Here is a 24,238-nt window from a genome sequence, read left to right as displayed (position 1 = left end):
ATAGAAGAGAAGACAACTTCATCATTAAGGCTATTAACATTCAAGGCCTGACAAAGGTTAAAGTGAAGGAAATTGAAGACCTTATTGATGAGAATAGCATTATCTGCTTAAGTGAAACTCAGAAGAAAATAAGAGATGTAAGCTTCAGTAGTAGGGTCATTATAACAGAACAGATGAAAGAGTTGAAAGACAAAAAAGGTGGAGGGTTGATGATTCTGCATAAATACAATAAGGATATACACTTTGATAAAATAACAACCAAATGTAAAGATATATTAGTAGTTAAAGGGAACATAAGGGGATGGGAAGTTCTAATTATAGTAGTTTATTTTAGTGTTACGGATGGAGAGAAAAACAAACTCATAAGAGCAGAAACAGAAAAGTTTGTGGAGAGTAGTACAGATGAACCAGTATTGATCATTGGAGATTTTAATGGCCATGTAGGATACAAAGGTGATCAAAGCCTAGATGCTAATGGGAAAATGATTTTAGACTGGCTAGAAAAGTATAAGCTCACAATGCTCAATGACGTTAAGTGTGAGGGGCTATATACATGGTCACGAGATAAACAGAAAAGTGTCATAGACTACGCCCTAGTGACAGATGAATTCTACAAAAAATATAGCAAAATGAGAATTGATGAGGAACAGGAAGAGTTTGATCTGACCGACCATAATCTAATGGAAATTCACCTAAGTGTGGGGCGGGAGAGGAAAAGGTATAACAGGAAATCATGGATAACAAGAGAGTATTATAAAACAGACAAAGCTTCACTAAAGATATATGGAGAAAAACTTACAGCCAGTGTGTTAGATGACAGAGTTAAGAACATGAGGGACCTAGAACAGAGGATAATCAAGACAGCCAATGGTTATCTCAAGGGCCATTACAGGCGGAAGAACATAGGGGTTGAAGAAGTCAGGGAAGGACCGGCATGGTTTACCAGAGAGATCCGGGAGGAGACAAAGGTGAGGAGAACGTACCATAGGAGGAGGAGGAATGCAAAGGAAGAAGAGGAAGCAGACAAGTGGAAACAAAAGTATATGGATCAAAAAGAAAAACTACAATTATTACTTAAAAGGGAGATGAGAATAAGTGATGAAAAGAAAGCAAGAGAAATAAAAGAGGACAAAAGTAATGGCAAGAACACTTGGAAGTATATAAGGATGTTACGGGGAGACAAAGAAAAGGAGACAGAAAAGTTGATAGATAATGTGTATAGCAGGGACAACAGAAAACTGGAAAGAGACGCAGTAAGCTTACAGGTTGAGAAAGACGGGAGAGACATATACGGGAAGCACCAAAACAACATCAACAAGGAGTGGAATGACAGGACTAAGGAGGAGTATGTAAAAGAGGAGAATACTAAACTTGAGATGGTGAGGGGGAGACAATTTCAGGTCAAAAGTGGAGAGGAAGAAGGGAGAGATCTAGTGAACATGCCTATCCATATAGAAGCCTGTGCTACTGAAATAAGAGAACATATTGATATGGCTCTAGAAATAGGGGAGGGAGTGACATACCTAGAAGATGAAATTATAACTGAAGAAAGAGTTAAAAGGTGCTTAATTAATCTAAGGAATAAAAAAGCTGCAGGCCCTGATGGAATAAAACCGGAGTTTTATAAAGTATTCCTAGAAGACAGGACATTGTTGGAAATGCTAATAGAAACATTCAAACACGCACTACAGACGGGAAATACCAGAGGAGTGGAAGGAGAGTGAAACAGTCATGATCCCCAAGGTAAGAAAACCAAAAGTAAATGAATATCGACCAATAGCTCTGACAAACATAGGATACAAGCTACTAATGGCTGTAATAAGGATGGGTATTGAAGAACAACTTAATAAAAATCACTGGGAAAAAGAAAATCAGGCAGGATTTACGGCTGGTGCGAGAATGGAGAACAATATTCTTATTCTGAGACATTGTGTAGAAAAGTCATTTATAAATAAAAAGCCACTAATAGTAATATCAATTGACTTTGCAAAAGCATTTGATAGTGTAAAAAGGGACTCAATGGTTAAAATGCTAATGGAATATAACATAAATAAGAAAGCTATTGACATAATCACAAAACTGTATGATGGGGACCTAACTAAGGTCAGGCTGGATGAAAAAGAAAAGCTAACGATAGAAGTCAGCAGCGGAATAAGACAAGGATGCACGGGCTCGACAACATTATTCAAATTACTTACATATAAAATTATGCATCAGTTGGAGAAGCTGAACAAAGGGTACAGAGACGAGAACTTTAGCATAACATCACTCTTCTTTGCGGACGATGGAATGTTACTTGCAAGTAGTGTAGTAGATGCAGAAGAGGTGATAGAACAAGTATTGGCATCAGGGAGGGAATGTGGCCTAGAAATTAATAAAGAAAAAGCAATATTATTATATTTAATATGAAAGAAAAACCCAATGAAATAGAAGGTATAAAGGTTAGCAACAAATTGAAATATCTAGGAATAACTGTTAATGACAGCAGAAACTTATTCAAAGAGCAAAAACAAATAATGCAGGAAAAAGCAGTAAAAATGGCCAACCTAACGTACTCTGTAATTGCTAGAAGTTGTGCAAGATTAACAATAGGAAAGGTGTATTGGAAAAGTATAGCCCTACCAGGAATCTTATATGGTGCAAATGTGATTGATTTTAGCAAAGAAGAAATACAAAAACTGCAAAGAATAGAAAACAGTGTGGGAAGGAAAATAATGGGAGCACCTAGCTACACACAAGAAGCGGCGTTAAGGGGAGAAATAGGAATCTCCAGCATGAAGGGAAGGATAATGGAGGGGCAGCTGAAATACTTGCAGCACATATTGAGAGGAAAGTAACAACCTCCTAGAGAGGGTGCTTGAGGAAATGAGATTGAAGAGGAAGAATAAATGGATAAAGGGTTTGTTGGAGGACAGAAAATTAGCGGGATCAGGGAATGGCAGTAAGTAATGCTAAATTTGGGGTAAATCCTAAGAATCACCACTCCACCCCCTCCACCACCCCAGCCCCCCCAATCCCCCAAGACAAGCCTGGGGAACTGTGGGGAACCGGGGTATTGGGGGGGGGAGCCCATATCACTGAAAAATGCCCTTCCAAAATTCCCCTAGAAAAATCCCTAAATCAGGAAAAATTCCCTAGTCTCGAAAGTAGGGAAAATCTCTACCGTATACTCACATGCGTGGGCTAATCGCTAACCAAGCATACCATCGCTAACCACCCCAAAACAGCCCTGAACCATGACTCAAGGTCATCCGGGACTCGGGCTGAACAGGCCCGGGCTATACCCGGCCCTCAGCACGGCAGCCGTTGGGCTACGTGTTCTAAAAAAATAAATAACCACGCGTGATGGACCTGGTCTCACATGCGTGGGCTAGTCGCTAACCAAGCATACCATCGCTAACCAAGCGTACCATCATTAACCAAGCATACCATCACTAACCAAGCGTACCATCGCTAACCAAGCGTACCATCGCTAACCAAGCGTACCATCATTAACCAAGCGTACCATCGCTAACCAAGCATACCATCACTAACCAAGCGTACCATCGCTAACCAAGCGTACCATCGCTGACCAAGCGTACCATCATTAACCAAGCGTACCATCGCTAACCAAGCATACCATCGCTAACCAAGCGTACCATCGCTAACCAAGCATACCATCGCTAACCAAGCGTACCATCGCTAACCAAGCGTACCATCATTAACCAAGCGTACCGTTGCCAACCAAGCGTACCGTCGCTAACCAAACGTTTGTAGAAAAAAATATATGAAGACCTAGTGATGCTTCATACGGTAGGTAATGAATGCAAGCTATTTTGCGGCGGCGGCGTTAGCTCGATTAATCCCTTTAGGGAGCTGTGGTTTTGGTGGTCGTTAGCTCAATTAATCCCTGTAGGGAAGAGTGGTTTTGGTGGTCGTTAGCTCGATTAATCCCTGTAGGGAACAGTGGTTTTGGTGGTGGACGGCCAAATCACTGAAAAATGGGCTTTCAAAATGTCCCTACAAAAATCCCCAAAATCGGGAAAAATCCCTAGTCTCTAAAGAAAGGAAATTCCCTAACGTATACTCTTGTAATCTATTCCTATATAACGTAGTAGCCGCTGCAGCGGGTCTGTTGATGAGTGTAGGGAGTGTAATTGGATGGTCAGCGTAGTTGAACCCCCACCCCACCACCCAAATCGTAGTCGAGCAACTCTTGGGAAATGTCATGTTTCATAATTACATATGGTACAATACTGACGGTTAACCCGTCCACTTCTTGTAAGCTGATGCTAGATAATTTTTACCGAGTAGTTTAAGGTACAAAATAAAACAGATTTGTGACAGCTGTCATCCAGATCGAACTGACGCTCCTGCTGTTAACTGACGCGGGAGTGACCTACCGACTGCTACGTATGACCCTGGCCTCCATTTTACTCAAATTCCACTATAAGTATCGCGCACTGAACAATATCCGTTTGTTTTCTGACACGTGCTTGTCACACCATATGTTACACTTGACACGCCCGTGTCTTTGTTGGACCCGGTACTGGGATAGTAATCGGTCCTTTTGTCAACCTACATGCACGCCAATAAAGAGGTTAAATACTCAGTTAACACTTACCGAAAGGTAAAGTAGACGGATATTTTGAGGGAGTGAGTGTCGGGCCTTCCATCCATTATGGCGGCTTGAAAACAACTGACTTCAGGAACCCACCGTTAGGTGCCGCCGCTGATACCCTCGCGTAGTAACATTTTACGAATGTATTAGAAAATACAAATAGCTGCGGCATTAGTTGCTTTAATATAGAGAAAAAAATAATGTAAAACTCTTAAAAGACCGTTTTTTTTTGTCCGAAATCGTTATAATCCATGCGCATTTTGGATATTACTGACTTAGGTACTAGTTTGTAGGGTGCACTGCAAGGCAGGTATGAGGCTCAGTCTGTGTATAGAGGCAGTTGTGAAACAATAACAATGGACTTAGAAAATCCAAGCCACCTACCTCTATAATTAAAGAGGCTTGCCCCCCTGGCCCCTCCCCAAGGTAAAACGTATACAAAAATGCATTATAATAATAATTCTTTCACGTGCTAAATTACTACGAATATTGGTTTGGAGTGGTTATTCTTAAGTTTTGCCTGGTTAAATGCCGTACAAATAATATGAACCTTGGTGACAGAAAAAGATTCAAGAATGAGCCAACAACCTGTGTAATGTGTGGAGCTGATAAAGAAGACTTGAACCACTTTTTGCTGCAGTGTGATGCTTATAGGGAAGAAAGGGGGAAAAATTTAATGTTGCAACGACCCTATGACGAAGAAGAGGAAAATATAATAGGGAGACTCCTTTTTGAAGAACAAGGGATTGAACAAAGTAAAAGAACGATTTTTAAATTCTGGGAAATACGAAAGAAAAAGATAAAATCAATATAGTGAAGCCAAATCAGAAATAAGACCCAGACCCAGACCACAAGACCACAGTATCAAGATCACATCAGGAAGTGCCGATCCAAAGGCAAGACTTCCGCTATCTACCTGAACCTTCCTGTCCCAAGTGTAGCCCGTCCACACCCTGGCCCTCCCCTCCTTCCTGTCCCAAGTGTAGCCAGTCCACACCCTGGCCCTCCCCTCCTTCATGTCCCAAGTGTAGCCAGTCCACACCCTGGCCCTCCGCTCCTTCCTGTCCCAAGTACAGCCCGTCCACACCCTGGCCCTCCGCTCCTTCCTGTCCCAAGTACAGCCCGTCCACACCCTGGCCCTCCCCTCCTTCCTGTCCCAAGTGTAGCCAGTCCACACCCTGGCCCTCCGCTCCTTCCTGTCCCAAGTACACCCCGTCCACACCCTGGCCTCCCTCCTTCCTGTCCCAAGTACAGCCCGTCCACACCCTGGCCCTCCCTCCTTCCTGTCCCAAGTGTAGCCCGGCCACACCCTGGCCCTCCCCTCCTTCCTGTCCCAAGTACAGCCCGTCCACACCCTGGCCCTCCCCTCCTTCCTGTCCCAAGTACAGCCCGTCCACACCCTGGCCCTCCCTCCTTCCTGTCCCAAGTACAGCCCGTCCACACCCTGGCCCTCCTCTCCTTCCTGTCCCAAGTGTAGCCTGTCCACACCCTGGCCCTCCGCTCCTTCCTGTCCCAAGTACAGCCCGTCCACACCCTGGCCCTCCACTCCTTCCTGTCCCAAGTACAGCCCGTCCACACCCTGGCCCTCCCCTCCTTCCTGTCCCAAGTACAGCCTGTCCACACCCTGGCCCTCCACTCCTTCCTGTCCCAAGTGTAGCCCGTCCACACCCTGGCCCTCCCATCCTTCCTGTCCCAAGTACAGCCTGTCCACACCCTGGCCCTCCCTCCTTCCTGTCCCAAGTAGCCTGTCCACACCCTGGCCCTCCCCTCCTTCCTGTCCCAAGTAGAGCCCGTCCACACCCTGGCCCTCCACTCCTTCCTGTCCCAAGTGTAGCCCGTCCACACCCTGGCCCTCCCCTCCTTCCTGTCCCAAGTGTAGCCCGTCCACACCCTGGCCCTCCGCTCCTTCCTGTCCCAAGTGTAGCCTGTCCACACCCCTGGCCCTCCCCTCCTCCTTCCTGTCCCAAGTGTAGCCCGTCCACACCCTGGCCCTCCCCTCCTTCCTGTCCCAAGTGTAGCCTGTCCACACCTGGCCTCCCTCCTTCCTGTCCCAAGTACAGCCCGTCCACACCCTGGCCTCCCCTCCTTCCTGTCCCAAGTGTAGCCTGTCCACACCCTGGCCTCCCTCCTTCCTGTCCCAAGTGTACCCCGTCCACACCCTGGCCCTCCCCTCCTTCCTGTCCCAAGTGTAGCCCATCCACACCCTGGCCCCCCGCTCCTTCCTGTCCCAAGTGTAGCCCGTCCACACCCTGGCCCTCCACCACCCGCACACTCACCCTGGGGGCCTGCACGCCTAGGGGCTCCTCCTCCTCCACGAGAAACACTGCCAGGGCACTTCAGGGCACGCGGTGGACCTCGACCCTGATCTTGATGTCACAGGGGACTTGTTTGCTTCCTCCTCCTCTTCTTCTTCTCCTTCCTTTATAGCTTCTTGGCTCCTTCTTGATTGTTTCACTTTTCTGTCTCCCTATATTCAGACTTTCCGATTTTATCCTTTCCGATTGACCTATTTTCCCATTTCTTTATTTTATTTCCCTGTTTTCTTCTTTTCCCTTCTCCTCTTGTTTATCTGCAACAATAAACTATCAATCAATCAAATCTCCTCTTTGCACATCTTCTTAGGTCCTTCTTGATTCTTTATTTTTTCTGTGTACCTAGATTCAGATTTTCCTGTTTTCCTCTTCTGATTTAGTACATTTTTTCCCATTTTCTTTTATTTCCGTATTTTCTTCTTCTTTTGTGATGATCTGCTTCTTTTTTCTCTTCTTCACACTATATTCAGGTTTTCCTATTTTCCGATTTGCCTATTTTCCCTATTTTTTCTTCTTTTCTTTCTAATTGGAGACTTTTTATGCCCTAAGTTGTTGTCTTTTTATGCATTTTATTTATGGTCTTTTATTTCTTGTATTTTCTTTTCCTTACGCTTAGTTTTATCCTTGGAGGAATAATACATGGAGTGGCCCTCAGCGGGTCGCTCTCTTGGAGGAAGATTCTTCCTCCTCTTGAGCAGGCATTGCCTAACTTTGTAATAACTACCGATGAAGTCCTTAAAGCTCTCCAGTCCCTTAAAACAAATACAAGCCCCGGACCTGACAACGTATATCCTATACTGCTTAACCCTAGAATGGAAACCGTTTGCCGTTTGGCACAAAAATTAATGTGTTTTGAAACTCGCGCTCACTGTGGTTAACCTTGGCCGAATTTTTCAACTCATTCACGGGCATGTATTAGTGCGTCGGGTGCCCTGTTGAGGAGAGGGTATCACAGTCCTCTGCTCCTTCTCACTTCTCTGGTATGAGTGCCCCGTGTGCCATTCGGCACAGCGTTTCCAGTAACGTTATTTTTGTTGTCAAATAAAGTTTTGGAAGTACCCATTTTGCCCTCTTTCGGATTCTATCCCTCTCTCTGTTCCTAAGGCTCTTCGTCTCATCAGCTCTCCTCCTCCTACTGATAGCCTTCTACCTCTTAAATTCCGCCGCGATGTTGCTTCTCTTTCTATCTTCTATTGATATTTCCACGCTGACTGCTCTTCTGAACTTGCTAACTGCATGCCTCCCTCCCTCCCGCGGCCACGCTGCACACGACTTTCTGTTCATGCTCATCCCTACACTGTCCAAACCCCTTATGCAAGAGTTAACCAGCATCTTCACTCTGTCATCCCTCACGCTGGTAAACTCTGGAACAACCTTCCTTCATCTGTATTTCCTCCTGCCTACGACTTGAACTCTTTCAAGAGGAGGGTATCAGGACACCTCTTTTAATTCTTTTTTGGGAGCAGCGAGTAGCGGGCTTTTTTTTTTTTTTTTTTTTGTGCCCTTGAGCTGCCTCCTTTGTTGTAAAAAAAAAAAAAAGACCGACAACACCTGGGGAGGAACGATAGAACAATTAAGTCCTCGCAGGACAAGATGCGTTGTCGAACGGACCTTTGGGATCCTCAAGTCAAGGTGCAGGTGCCTACATAAGTCAGGAGGAAGTTTGCAGTATGACCCCAAGAAGACTATGAAGATTGCGACTTCTTGTATGCTCCTGTACAACTACTGAGTGGATCGCTGCAGAAGAAGTACCAGTTCAGCCTGTGAGAAACAACAGACAGATTCCTGGTCAAGTTGTCAGGCAGGAAATTATTAGAAACTTCTTTTCCTGAGTATAGGTAGGCATATATGTAGACCTTGCAGTTAGTAAGAGATTACTTTCAAATGTAAATGTGCACAACTCACAGTCGGAGGCATAAGAACAAAACAACGTGGTGATCCAGAGGACTCGACTCCCACTGCAAGACGTTGAGAGTTTTCAACCATTGACAAGTGGCGGAGGGTTACCAACATGCTGCCTAACAGATCTTCAAGAGGGGCACCACCTCCACACCACACATTCTTATCACCTAGTTTGATACCCTACTTGTCCATCTCACATGGCCCATGTATCTCAGCATTCTGCACTCTTGGCTCCATGTCATCCTCTTCAACTTGTTGCTTCGAATACCATAACTGGCCTCACATACATAGAAGTGTTCAATATACCAAGGCTATAATATTATATTTAAGGACTCTTATACGAGGTATCGCCCCAGACAGAGGTGTCGAAGTAAGTCTGTCTGATGGTAGGCTGGCTGACTGCTGTCGGGACCCAAGCCAGCATGCCCTGGGGGTTGTGTGCGGGAGGAGGAAAGAGGGTAAAGGACAAATGGTGTGTGTGTCATTATCAGGGGTAACCACGGTGGAGCGCAAACACTCGGTAGTTGTAGTCAAGGCTTAATTAAGTTGATGAGTGATGTTAGACTGAGTGAGCAGGTTTTTTACCACATATTAGTGGGAACACTTGATAGTGTTGTGCTGGAAGCTTCCCCCGGGGTCTATGGGACTCCGGAAGGCTCCGGGAGGAGCGAGTAGAGGGGCGGGGAGCAAGGCCCCGCCTGCGCCCCGCGGCCAGGCGCCAGGCGGGAAGTGTTGCCAACTTGCGCATATTTTTGCTACATGTTCTTGTATAATCTAATATATACTGTAACGTTCTAGACTGTACTGTTCGGTATATATAGGAGAAGAGGGCGAGAGGAGTTAGTCCCAGTCATAGTAAGCTAGTGGTCAGTGAAGAGTCAAGAGTGAATTGTACAACTAAGGAAGAATATTAAACTACAGAAGCTGTGCAAGGTGTTTCCATATCTCCCTCCCACGGAGTCTCCTGACGGCGACACGGAACCCAAGTAACACGTCCGGCATAACAATAGGTTTTCTTCGTGTGTTGGTGCTACTTGTTTCTTGTGTTTACATGTTAGTTTATAATTAGACTAAGTTCTAAGTGTTATGAGCGACAATTTAGTCTTGTATGGCTGAATCCTGTCCCTTGACCCTTAGTTCATCATCAGAATCTCTAAACAAATATATTTACCTTAAGTAATAGTGTTAAAGTCACGCTACCCATATTATTTGGCAGATGATAATCCTGTGTGCGATAACGGTGCCTTATTAGACTTGGTAAATGAACTACTAATTTTACTCTCTGGTTTAAGTGATCAACAATTAATTCTACTTTGAGGTATAATTAACCAACATTATTAAGGAGTGCCCATGCCAGGCACGACATTAAGAATAGTTTTCTGTTGACCAGCAGACTTACTATAGTCAAACCATTTCCAATAGTCTGTTGGGGCAGTGGCTTCTGCAGGTCCTTTCCTCCCTTCTGCTTTGCCACACAGTTCCAGTTACCTATTTCCTCCGTTTCCTGTCCCGTCTTTCACAAACTGGGCACCTGTAATGCACCACTACTTGATTTACATTTCTCAGCCCTGAGCATCTCTTTGTGGCACCACTTATCACCCCCTGTGCACAGGGCAGAGTTAGTAGCCATTTCTCTTCCACACCAACTACCTTCCTGTATAGATGATTTCTCAGTAATTACTTATTTGTTGTCCTGTATCAGCTGTTACGTGCTACATCAAGCTGTAATACTCAAACTGCAGGTTAATCCAATAAAAAAAAGTGAATGACTAAGTCATGTGTTATTATTCCCAAGCTCCATTGGCAATGGCGAGTACACATTATATAACTGAAGCATATTACACATTCATTGAACACAATTAAAACTAACTACCCTAATCAAATTAAATGTAGCCTAACCTCATCTGACCTAATTAAACTAAATATAAGGTAACCTAACATAACCTGGCCTTTATGCCTGCTCCCAAAATGAAATAAATGGAAATAAATATGATATTAATTTGAAAAATATATCTGAGGAACAAAAAGAGGAAAATGACAAGAATTGAACTATGAAACAAGAATTGTTGGCTTCAAGATGACCTCAACTGACTAAGAATGACAAGATCTACGCAATGTGACAGGTCAGAATTGAGTCTTGAAAATGATTTCTGATGATTAAGAATGACATGATCTACTGAATGACAACAATTGTCTGCTTTGAAAATGACCTCAGCTGAAATAATATTGCATGCATTTAACCTTTTTACATCCCTCTCCAACATCCTATTCCATTCAGTCACAACTGTTACCATAATCCCCTTTTCTCTCTTATATACATACATCACTCAAGTAGCATGTGCTCAATCATATCGTCAACCCTCTTTCACACCTACATGAATGTCACACCTTGGGACTAACACCTTGCCACCATCTGGAAGAGGATGTCCCCCCCCTCCCCGGCACCACCACACTGCACTCAACCCTCCCACCACTATCATTCCAACCTCCCACTGATGTGTTAGATCCCTGAACCCCTACCTACTGTTCTTTACAATGTGTTTATAATGTGTACATTTTTAGCTTAGCGGCTGGTAAGACCAAATACACTATATTATTACTATTAACACACACACACTTGACCAATAAGCCCAGGCCACAACAGCCAGCCCAGCACAGTCACCAAAAAGATCAGACCTTTCACAGGACCCACCAACCACATGAAGCCTGGGGTGGAAAGTGAATAACAGATCATGCCGTCACAGTCACCATTTGTTCCAACAGATGAATATTTTCTGTTCTCTGTGCTACACACAGCCCTGTAACACCACCACAACAAACACTTGCACTCACACACACAGCAGAACTGAATCAGCACAGCACCTCAGGAGAAGTGGACCTTCATGTGCCTGACAATCTCATACTTAGTCATGAAACGTTTCCCACAAACATCGCACTTGAACCCTTTATGACCAGAGTGTCTGAAGAGGTGCATGTCCAATATACTCTTCAGTTTGAATCTTTTCCCACAAACTTCACACTCATGACTTCTTGCATCAGTGTGTGTAACAAGGTGTAATTTGAGGGTACCCTTCTGACTGAAACATTTCCCACAAACTTCACACTCATGATTTCTTTCACCAGTGTGTGTAAGAGTGTGTAATTTGAGGTTACCCTTCTCAGTGAAACATTTTCCACAGATTTCACACTCATGATTTCTTTCACCAGTGTGTGTAAGAGTGTGTAATTTGAGGGTACCCTTCTGACTGAAACATTTCCCACAAACTTCACACTCATGATTTCTTTCACCAGTGTGTGTAAGAGTGTGTAATTTGAGGGTACCCTTCTGACTGAAACATTTCCCACAAATTTCACACTCATGATTTCTTTCACCAGTGTGTGTAAGGGTGTGTTTCTTGAGGTTACCCTTCAGACTGAAACATTTCCCACAAACTTCACACTCATGATTTCTTGCACTGGTGTGTGTAAGGGTGTGTGTGTTGAGGTGACCCTTCTGATTGAAACATTTCCCACAAACTTCACACTCATAATTTCTTGCACTGGTGTGTGTAAGAGTGTGTTTCTTGAGGTTACCCTTCAGACTGAAACATTTCCCACAAACTTCACACTCATGGTTTCTTGCACCAGTGTGTGTAAGGGTGTGTGTGTTGAGGTGACCCTTCTGATTGAAACATTTCCCACAAACTTCACACTCATGGTTTCTTGCACCAGTGTGTGTAAGGGTGTGATGTTTGGGGTTACTCCTATTACTAAACCTTTTGCCACACTCCCGACTTTCATGAGGTCTTACACCAGAGTGTGTGGGTGTATTTGTTGAGGTCATCCTTCCCTGCATGTCTTTTCTCACACTCTTGGCTTTGGTCAGTAAACTTGCTCTCATTCTCAGATCTTCTCACACTTCTGAAATTCAAACTTCCCCCTTTGTGGATGAAGAGGCCAGCAGTTGTTGTTGTTGTTGGTGGTTGTGTTGGTGGTGTTTTTTATCACTCCTGAACCTCACACCAGTAGCAGTCTGCTCCTGCTGATCCCAGCCACTCCAGCTGCTGTCCCGCCTTGCAGCCTCCACTGCAACACTACTCTGGATGTGAGGAGTTGGCTGGCCTTGAGGAACCTCAGAGATGCTGGAGAAGGCGGCGAGGTTGCTTCAAAGCCACACTCAGTGACCAATTGAGCAGGCAAGGCGAGGGATGCACCAAGGAGTCCTGAAGTCAGCGGCAGCAGGGACGGAACAAGTACTGACCACAGCAACTGTCTCGATGCCTCACTTCAACACTAACACCAGTGGTGGACATTGGGACACAAAGTCATGTGCTGAAAAAAAAAATAAATAAATAAATAAATAAATAAAGACTGGTAAGGAAACTGAAGTTGGTGGGAGGGATCAGGGCGGTGGTGGGTGCACCGAAGGCAAGCCACAGGCCACCGGGTCAGGCAAATAGTGCGTGTACTGATAATAAACTAATGCAATAATATATTCATTGATAAATATGTCTTTTGAACTAACCTAAATAAATCTGAAGCGATATTCGTAACAATACTAAGACAGAACTACACGTAAATGGACAATATCCAGCGACCAAAGCTGCAAGCTTGATAGTTTTAAGGCCTGTTAACACATTAATAGTGTAACATACCCGCCAGCATACCAACACCGTGGACGCCAGTTAAAAGCCAGCTGGGAAAATTGGGAATACCCCCTTGTACTTGGCCATGGTTATTTACCGGATCCAGTTTCTCCTCAGCCAAAACAATACCCGTAGCGGTTAATATGTTATAAGTAGGTAAGGGAAGAGAACGAGAAATACGAACCACAGCTTGAGTTGTCACCCCTGATATAAATCCTCTCTAACCATATATTTTTATATATTTATACGTTACGTCTTAGAAAATAAGGGAAAATTAAGTTTAGAATCAACACACAAAAAGACAACCTCAGAAAGGCAGAGGAAGGATAGATTAATGTACCAAGCTGAAAGGCGAGAAGGAAAAGTGTTAGAACCTGGGGAAGGCCACGTCAGAGGGAAAGGTAGCGAGGCAACCGCTCCGGCTGGCATGATTCATTCTAGACTTAACCTTCCCGCACGGCGGAGGTAAGCTCACAGCTCGCTAGAGTACGGCTGCCTGGGAGTGAGAGATAGCCCTAGCCGACGTTCATTAGTGATTCATTCTAGACTTAATCTTCCCGCACGGCGGAGGTAAGCTCACAGCTCGCTAGAGTACGGCTGCCTGGGAGTGAGAGATAGCCCTAGCCGACGTTCATTAGTGATTCATTCTAGACTTAATCTTCCCGCACGGAGGTAATAAGCTCACAGCTCGCTAGAGTACGGCTGCCTGGGAGTGAGAGATAGCCCTAGCCGACGTTCATTAGTGATTCATTCTAGACTTAATCTTCCCGCACGGAGGTAATAAGCTCACAGCTCGCTAGAGTACGGCTGCCTGGGAGTGAGAGATAGCCCTAGCCGACGTTCATTAGTGATTCATTCTAGACTTAATCTTCCCGCACGGAGGTAATAAGCTCACAGCTCGCTAGAGTACGGCTGCCTGGGAGTGAGAGATAGCCCTAGCCGACGTTCATTAGTGATTCATTCTAGACTTAATCTTCCCGCACGGCGCAGGTGGCGAGAGACAGCCGAAGGCCGGTGTCCAGGGGTAGGGAAGGCGAGTGCCCGCCATCTTGAAGCCGCCCAATTGAGTCGGGAATGGACCCAGACGCCAGTGGTTAACAAGGGTCATGCCCTCAGTCATGAGTGCCTGAACTGAGCAAAGGTAAGGGCGAGACACTCCAGTCCCTGCCGCTGCCCGGGAGACCAGCAGGCTTGTGATGGGAGTAAACGGCTCCACAACCCCCCCTGTAGGCAAGGCACGACAGCATATTGTGTAGCTCTCAGGCCTCCACCAGCCAAGGAAATTGTGTCAAATGGGTAAGGGGCACCCGCTGTGTGGACGAGGGGCTAACAGTGACCTCACCCCCCCCCCCGTTAGCTGTAACGGTCTGATCTTTCCCTCATACTAAACTCTTTTCTTCCTATTTTTTTATGAGTGTTTTTTGGTGTGTGTGCACGCCGATGCAGGAAGTTGATATCGGATTGTCTAGCCAATCGGGCGGTAGCCCTGTGATATATACCTACATATGTTCATCTCTCTCGTGTGTAGCATTTATCCATAAGAATGTTAGGGATTAGAAGAAAGGTTTTCACAGTTATAAACAAAACATGCTACACTTCCCTCGTCTAGTGAGGATTATTGTTAGGGGGAAGGGAACTTGGGAAACAAACCAATAAATTGTATTCTGCCTATGTCCTGTATTAATGCATACAGCCTTCCTAGCCTACGGTGCAGTCTCGCAATCGCCCCCGCCACGACCTCCGAAGGTAACCACGACCCCACACTACCAAACTTTGGACTGAGGATACCATCTACCTCAAGGAACAACCCATAGTAAGCTGGGAGCGACGGACACTATCTACCAGGTGGGACAGTTGTTAAGGTCAAGTGTTACCTGGCCTGCAAGGGCAGGGAGAGTCTGGGGACTAACCAGTTAGTTTAGTTCCGTCCCACCTGGTTCATAGAACTGCCGTTCCTCGCTTACAGGCTTTGGGGGTTGTGCCATATTACAACCTCCTGGTGGCAGCTTACAGAGAGAGAACAGCAGGGAATCGAACCCAGCCGTACACTCTCTGTGAGGCTGAGGAATAATAGCGTCACTATTCTTCCTCTTCCTCCCCTTTTTTTATTTTTCAACCTGTTATGACCAGGGGTCGAACCTGGGACTGTTACAATAGCGTTTGGCAACTCAGCGCTCTTGCCTGCTCCGCGGAACTTTCACGGCGCCCACCACGCCAGTGTCCGTTGGACTTTGCAGAGAGGAGTTATGTACCATTATGAGAGGATAGCCTGTAGTATAGTGTAAAAATCCACGGTACAAATATATACCAAATCGCGGACCACTAATATTTTTTCCCTCTGCCGCGTATTGGTGCACCAATGTACCAGGCATGGGTTGGCGCATATATGTACCAGTTCGCGACGCACTGACGATATAGTCTTGTTCTGCTATTTGGTGTAGTTTTTATGATTATTATACAAGTTTGTGTCGATACAATATTTTACATTTTGATGAGCTGTACATAAAAAAACTATTAATAATGTTTTTTTCCCTCCTTTTCAACAGAAATGAACCCGACCGTCTTTTAAGGAGGGCGATCGGATACCTCATCTGGTGATTCAGATGATTCAGGTTTTTTGTCAGTTCAGATGACCCAGATGATGAGCTCTCCGAGGAAAGTGACGAGTTAGAAACAGATGAAGAGCAGGATGGGGAACATTATTTTCTTCTCTGTTATGAGCAAAATTTGAATTTATCAGGATTTTTTTTTTTTTACGTTATTTGCGGAGTGGTATTTCCCTGTACAGTTCAGTAAAATACACTATAATAAATCAAACATTGGGATAATCTAATATTCCAAGTACTAGTAAGTAGTGATCTGGAGCATTATTTTTTTGTTATGAAAGCAAGATTTTCATTTATTAGGATTTTTTTTTTTTACGTTGTTTGATATGAGGGGCATTTGCCTCTACAGTTGATTACTGTTACATAATGAAATGCTTATATTTGGAAGCAAAATGTCACCAAACTTTAAATGTATTTTGGATGCCTTTACATAGCTATATATTTATTACCTTATCATTTTGAACTTATTACCTGGTACCATTGCAACACATCTGCAGTCATAATAAATACAAATTTACCCACAAATTGTTTATATGCTCATGTTTGTAAAAGTTTATAGAAAGGGCTATTCGGGCCACAGAGGTACCAATATGCAACAAGTGAAACATCTGCTCAGCACACTGGCGGCCCAGTAAGTGAACAAGGTATAAACAATCATATGTGAACATTTCATGACAATCAAATGAATACAAATGGCAAGACACATGAAATGGAAAAAAAAATCTTGAGGAGCCAAAATCTTGAAAATTTGTTTTTTACACTTCAAAAAATTTCACAAAATCGACAAAACGTCTGACAGTCTTTTGTAAGGTATCAATATAATCTACAACTAAACGGCAATTTTTCTCATTTTGTACATTTTTTTTAAATGTAAAAAGAAAACGGGAGAAAAAATGGAGAAAATTATTAATGAAAATGAATTTCAATTTTTTTAAGCCAGAACAAAAAATGAAAAAAATTACAAAATGATAAATGTAGATATATACACAAAGTTTCTATGGTATATTTTTTTCAACTAAAGTCTGTGAAACAAAAATAAGATTTTATGCTTTGTTTGAGTCTCCTCTACACATTCACCCAAATTTCACAAAATTCACAGAATGTCATACACTTACACCAACAAACAACATACTAAAATTTCAAAGCCATAGGACATACTGTGTGCCCAGGATGGACCCCCCCGGCCGCCCTCCTTAACCCGAGAACGTGGGCAGACCCTTTTTTAGGCTTTCACGAGTCGTGGCTGTGGTACGGTGGACCCTAAAAAGGGCTCGCCATAAAACGCCTAATTCGAGCTAATTGTAGGCGGTGGTGGCATAGTGCAACCCACCATGAATGCCCTAGGTCAATGTGGTGCGTGGGTGATCTTGAGGTGGGCTTTTTTGTCATAGGTGGTGCTGTAAGGTCGTGGCATACTGAATTAGCTATCCATACAGTGATCACTTGGCAAATTCTCTGTAGTACACAACAAGCGACTCTCGGCTAGATGCCACGCATCACGAGACTGTTTATTTTGTAACAAACATCACCCAAAAAGAATGGAGTTTGAGTAAAAGTAAATATTTTTAACGGTTTTATGGTTATGAGAGGAGTACTCTGATGTACGTTCCATGCTCTTTTCTTAGTCTCAAAATGCAGAGTAGTTTTGTCGTTTCTCGGGCACTTCTCGGCCTTCCCATAGCCGAAGCCTACGGGTTAATAAGGCAGTGAGGCCGCTGATTGGGTGAGCGCCGGCGATGACGTCATTGGACTCCCAGCGAATCACAAGCGTGTTTTCAGAGCTCAGCCAATCGTAAGGCTTCATCTGTGGCTTTAAAATGACCCGTTCTCTCTTTCTGTTTCCTTTCTTTTTCCAAGGTACGTATTTTGAGATAACAAGGGAGTAAAGGAGGAAAAAAAGTGAGCTCCGGGGGGCAGCATGACCCAATTATAATGGCACCACTATAAACAGTTGCCTGCGCCATGACAGGCTCGGGGCCGACCATTAGGCTCAGATGGATAGTTTACCGGCGCCATAAGCCACATAAAAAAATTAAAAAAACTCCACGGGTCGGAACAAATAAGCGCTTTTTCAGTGTTTTCAATACCTTGAGTTTCGCGACCCTCGAGTTTAGCGCTACACCTTCAGAACAAAGCGAGCACGAAACTGGAGAGGGTACTGTAGTCATAACATAAATACTGGCCTAAGGCAAAAACCTTCTCTTTCATCGTACTTTTATTTATTGGAGAGTAAGATGTTGGTATTTTCCTGAGGTCGGGGTGGCAACCAGGGCCGTGCAGAGACCATTGGAGGGGCAGGGGCTCAAAAGTTTAAAAGGGGCACATGGAGCATGAATTTGAGAAAGGATACAAAAGCATACCTGACTATAACAGGCTGAATTGTAGCAACCCATATTCATAAAGATAACATCGAATCACAACATACCACATCATTGTTCATACTCAAATTACTCGATGTATAAATTAGTAGAGAGTGGCCAGTAATAATAAAGTTCATATTTCTGAAATCTTAAATGTTTATTGCTTCATAATCCAGCCTGCATTTATTAACAGATATCATAGACATCAATGATGTAGGCTTTATTCATAGTTATTTTATAATATTATTAATGTAACTAAAAGTAACTGATTGATGAAAGAATAGATAAGGGAACTTAGAGAAGGTCACTAAGGTGTGTGTGTGTGTGTGTGTGTGTGTGTGTGTGTGTGTGTGTGTGTGTGTGTGTGTGTGTGTACATTACAGTGGCATCTTCTCTTGCAGTTACAACAGCAACTTCCTGTTACCCATGCATTTAAAAATATCAATGACTTCACTAAGGTTGACTGGAATATCCTTTTCAATCGCAAGTAAAAGAAGGTCTAACAACCTATCCTCTCTGCAAAGGGTGCGAAGTTTTGTTTTCACCAGCTTCAGTTTTGAGAAAGAACGTTCCACAGTAGCTGTAGACACCGGGAGGGTGCCATATGTCTTCAGCAGCTCAGTCAAGTTAGGGAAAACCATATGTGCATTGTTTTCTTTGACCACTGTAAGAATAGATGTCACACTGATGGGTGAGGGGCATGAGTATGATGCATGGAACACCTTAAGTTCTGTCTGCAATATGTCTACTTCAATGTTATAGAACTGACAGAGTTTTTTCACAGCTTGCAGTACTTCTGTTGGGGGATTTGTTGTTTTCCAGTTCTCTGGAGCTATCAGGCTGTGGAAAGCATTAAGGAATTCCCAAGTGGAGTTATCTTCTCCTTTGAACCGTCTCCGAAGCTCGTGTGTCATTGTGTCCACAAAAACATAATACACTTTAACACGATAGTAGTCTTGCAAAGTAGGGAAAGTGTGATCAAAGGTAGCTGTTGTGGCAGTGAACTTATACTTAGCTGGCATTTTCCTCCTCCTAGCTTGACCAGGAATCTCTGTTGGAGGGTCCAGGCCCACTGATGCAGCCTTCTCTGTAGCCTGTTTATACATATTATCAAACTTCTCCTCTGTTCTGCTGTGTGCCAGTTCCTGTAAAACTCCATTAACAACTTTGTATGCTGCACCCAGGTCCATGTCTTTCTGCTGCAAAGCATTAGAAGCCATCGCAGTTACCTGGAAGATTGGACAGGTGATTTCCAAACACAGGAAGAATTCAAAGTTGATGCTCTTGAGTAGAATCATTGCATCACCTGCTGAAGAGTCTGGAGGGTCTTGCTGTGTCATTTGCTCAAGAAACTCCATGACAGCTGGGAGGACCTTCCTCAGAGTGCAAAGGGCTGTTTCTCTGCAGGCCCAACGCGTGTCTGACAGCTTCTGCAGTTCCAGTGGTCGCTGATCAGGGTACATCGTCTTCTGCATTTCAATAAATGCAGAGTGTCGTTTGGATGAGTTGGCCACAAAAGCATAAAGTTTTTCAACTAAGTTAAAGAAGCTGACAAAACAGAGGTTTGACTTTGCACTTTCAACCAGCACCAGATTAAGGCAGTGTGCCTGGCAGTGTACGTACAATGCCTTTGGATTTCTTTTCAGGATTCTTGACTGAAGTCCGTTAAAGCGTCGGCTCATGTTTGCAGCACCATCATAACCTTGACCCCTGATGTTTTCCAACTTCAGATTATTTTCTTCAAGTAGATCTATCACTAAGTTTTCAAGAGATTCTCCCCTTGTGTTATGAATGTTACACACCTGAAGAAAGCGCTCATTGATTTTCATGTTATGCACATACCTAATGACAAAAGAAACCTGCTCAGTGTGTGCAGCATCTGTGGTTTCATCCATGAGAATTGAAAAGATTTTGCTCTCTTGGATTTCTTTCTGGATCACTCTTTTTACTGATATGGCCAAAGCTCTAATCATATCATTCTGACTTCTGTTGGAGAGGAGTGAGACAAGAGGTCTTTTAGCAGTTCCTTGCTTCTGTTTTACCGATTCCAAATGCAGTTTAATTACACTGTCATATTTACCAAATACCTCTACCAACTCTATGAAATTACCTCTATTTTGGCTTGACGGGTTCTCATCATCTCCTCTGAAAGGCAATCCCTGTCTTGCCAGGTAAAGTGTGGTGGCTAGTAAGCGGGACAAGATTTCTCTGTTCTGTTGTTGGACATGGGCAGGATCATTTGGGTGGGTAAGTTCAAGCAGGTGTGAGAATGTCTGCCTCCCTCTGGTATCTGCCTCCTCCTGGCTTGCTGCTTCCTCTACCTCCACAGTTTGTGCAATTTGTAATTCATGTTCTGTCTCTCTCACTCCAACATCTTTCTCCTGGATACTAGCTGTTTCCTCTATCTCAGCATTCTGTGTGGGCTCAATAACCTCTGAAGTTCCAGGCTTTCCTCCAACCTCTGTGTCCTCCTGGCTCTCTGTTCCCAGCAAGCTGTCATTTCTCTGATGCACAGTGTCGTCGTCTTTCTCTCCTTCCATTTTCTCATCTGATTCGTCATGACTTGCTCCCAGTCCATCTAGAAACAAGGTACAGTACATTGTACAATCTGCTGTTACAGTGTCTATCGGGAATGGTGGGATAATTATTGATTGGTATTGTTACTGAAAACAACAGTAAAACTCTGTGTCGGCAATGTAAAAAGGTAGGTGCTTCAAGTAACTGTTATTCTTACCTTTTCTGTTTTCTGTTATCCAGCTGGTAAGTGATCCACTCCCTTTTGCGGCCTCACACAGCTCCTTTTGTTTTTGTTTTAACCTCCTCTCCTTACGAGGCATCTCTCACACTCTGCACTGAAATTATGCAAATGTGATCGTTAAACTACAAATGTTGTTGCTTTCGAATACTCCCAAACCGATCTGGAAAAATTGTGGGGCCCAGTGAGGGTCTGCTAGTAAGCGCGATGCTTCTCTGCACTCCTACCTAGGTAAGGTAGAAGTGCAGAGAAGCATCATGAACTACTATTAAACGGTAGGTAGTACCTACCGTTTAATAGTGGTTCTGCATCTTAAGAATAGGCCTACGGCCTACATCATCCATGCACAAACAAATACCACTGCAAATGTATAACATACCGCCGGCGGGAGAATCGGCAGACAAGATGTTTGTTTATCCTCGGATCTGCACAGTGCAGTATATATGTAAATATATATGTACTCGTAAATATTAATAACAATATTGCAAATGCAAATATGTAAAGTGCATATATTTTATGCAATTTTGCAATCACAAATGTTTTCTTTATTGAGAAAACGAAATATAGTGTTGCGATGCCCTCTCAGCTTATGGGGGGTCGTTACCTCCGGGCAAGGCACTACGGCACTCCCACCGGGAAGGACTCGAACTTCCCTCCACCACAGCAGCGCCGGTGCTCGTTTAACAGTCAACTCACCTTATGTGGGCTCGGCAGGCTGTCCGTGACACGGCTTCACAGCTACAGGGGGTCAACAAGTTAACACTCACGTAGGAATCACTAACACACACTAAACTAACAGGTTAGTGTTTATTGTGTGTTAGTGATTCCTTGCGTTAGGTTAGTCTAACCTAACACTTTATTGTACTTAAATTAACTAGGATACACAAGGCACTCACACACACACCACACTCACGCAACTCGCACCCAATCACAGGGAAAGGGGAGGGTTGGTCATCTCGGACCACTTTCACACCTTACAACCTAAGGGTGCACCCAAATGTACTTAAACATTAACACAGTACGTACACGTACAGCCAAATGTCTTAAACACTAACACAGTACATACACATGTAGTACAACTAGGCGGATATATTAACCGCGGTGGCGGTGTCCACAGGTGCCCAAACAGCACACCCACCTTACACACATTGGCCCTTGTTTCAGTGGCCAAATACACTATGACACAGCAAGGCACGCAGTAGGAGGCACAGAGAAAACACTAGGAGGCACGGCTAAGGCAAGGCATTGAGGACAAGGCTGTAACAAGGTCTGGGGGAAGGCAGGTGGCGTCCCTGAGGCCTACATGGGTGACACTCCTCAGCTGCTATCGCCCAGGCTTTATTGGGCCATTACACCATCTATACCAGGGGCAAAATACAAGCATCTCTTTAGAAAAATCATTTCCACACTGTACTTGAGGCACCTATGGGCCCCAAATAGGTCAAAACTTAACATACATGAGGGGAATTCCACCATGCTTACCTATACCATAGGCAAAACAGTAAACACAAGCTTTCCCTCGCCCGCCTTCCTAACGGGACAGGGCGCGTTTTCCGAACATCATTTTCAAGGTCGCAACAATAGATTAAAGGGGGAAACTATTACATATTTCTGCACTTTACTGACTGATAGGTTCGTAATAAAAATTATGATTACGGTGATAACATAAAAATTATTATTATAATAAATGCTGGTATTAAACAACCAGTCAACCATTAAGTATATATAAAACACATACACAAAAAAAGAAAAAAAAAACTAAGATTTGAAGTTATGGGTTAGTTATTTCATGACTTTCAGCTTCAATTTGGCGCCCCTTAAATGCTGCAAAAGGGCACTTCGGGCATCAAGGTTCAAAGGGGCAGGGGCTCGAGCCCCCTCCGCCCCCCCCTCTGCACGGCCCTGGTGGCAACCCTACACACGCGTGGCCCGTCCACACCCTGGCCCTCCGCTCCTTCCTGTCCCAAGTGTACCTGTCCACACCTTGGCCCTCCCCTCCTTCCTGTCCCAAGTGTACCCGTCCACACCTTGGCCCTCCCCTCCTTCCTGTCCCAAGTGTACCCGTCCACACCTTGGCCCTCCCCTCCTTCCTGTCCCAAGTGTACCCGTCCACACCTTGGCCCTCCCCTCCTTCCTGTCCCAAATGTACCCGTCCACACCCTGGCCCTCCCCTCCTTCCTGTCCCAAGTGTACCCGTCCACACCCTGGCCCTCCCCTCCTTCCTGTCCCAAATGTACCCGTCCACACCCTGGCCCTCCCCTCCTTCCTGTCCCAAGTGTAGCCCATCCACACCCTGGCCCTCCCCTCCTTCCTGTCCCAAGTGTAGCCTGTCCACACCTTGGCCCTCCCCTCCTTCCTGTCCCAAATGTACCCGTCCACACCCTGGCCCTCCCCTCCTTCCTGTCCCAAGTGTACCGGTCCACACCCTGGCCCTCCCCTCCTTCCTGTCCCAAGTGTAGCCCATCCACACCCTGGCCCTCCCCTCCTTCCTGTCCCAAGTGTAGCCTGTCCACACCTTGGCCTCCCTCCTTCCTGTCCCAAGTGTATCTGTCCACACCCTGGCCCTCCGCTCCTTCCTGTCCCAAGTGTATCTGTCCACACCCTGGCCCTATGCTCCTTCCTGTCCCAATTACAGCCCGTCCACACCCTGGCCCTCCGCTCCTTCCTGTCCCAATTACAGCCCGTCCACACCCTGGCCCTCCGCTCCTTCCTGTCCCAAGTGTACCCGTCCACACCCTGGCCCTCCGCTCCTTCCTGTCCCAAGTGTACCCGTCCACACCCTGGCCCTCCGCTCCTTCCTGTCCCAAGTGTACCCGTCCACACCCTGGCCCTCCGCTCCTTCCTGTCCCAATTACAGCCCGTCCACACCCTGGCCCTCCGCTCCTTCCTGTCCCAAGTGTACCCGTCCACACCCTGGCCCTCCGCTCCTTCCTGTCCCAAGTGTACCCGTCCACACCCTAGCCCTATGCTCCTTCCTGTCCCAAGTGTATCTGTCCACACCCTGGCCCTCCGCTCCTTCCTGTCCCAATTACAGCCCGTCCACACCCTGGCCCTCCGCTCCTTCCTGTCCCAATTACA

General features: G+C 45.0%; 1 protein-coding gene across 6 annotated transcripts in view; it reads right to left on the bottom strand.

Moving 5' to 3' along the window:
- Nucleotides 1-24,238, bottom strand: part of LOC126987359 (zinc finger MYM-type protein 1-like) — a 66,676-nt gene that overhangs the window by 5,783 nt on the left and 36,655 nt on the right. The window contains exons 2-3 of one of the 6 annotated variants that reach the window (XM_050844348.1): nucleotides 21,140-21,257; nucleotides 17,263-20,983 (exon numbers count right to left, since the gene is read on the bottom strand). The exons of 2 other annotated variants lie outside the window; for them this stretch is intronic. In XM_050844348.1, coding sequence (XP_050700305.1) covers nucleotides 18,807-20,983; nucleotides 21,140-21,242 — 2,280 coding nt within the window. In that variant the 5' untranslated portion in view covers nucleotides 21,243-21,257 and the 3' untranslated portion in view covers nucleotides 17,263-18,806. Of the gene's footprint in view, nucleotides 1-2,198; nucleotides 2,365-12,985; nucleotides 13,126-17,262; nucleotides 20,984-21,139; nucleotides 21,258-24,238 lie in introns of those variants that run through there. 3 more of the 6 variants (XR_007740813.1, XR_007740809.1, XR_007740808.1) reach the window with 3 other exon arrangements.

Source organism: Eriocheir sinensis, chromosome 64 (assembly GCF_024679095.1).
Source record: "Eriocheir sinensis breed Jianghai 21 chromosome 64, ASM2467909v1, whole genome shotgun sequence".
In the NCBI taxonomy this organism is placed as follows: domain Eukaryota; kingdom Metazoa; phylum Arthropoda; class Malacostraca; order Decapoda; family Varunidae; genus Eriocheir; species Eriocheir sinensis.
This window is presented reverse-complemented; position numbering and strand designations above follow the sequence as displayed.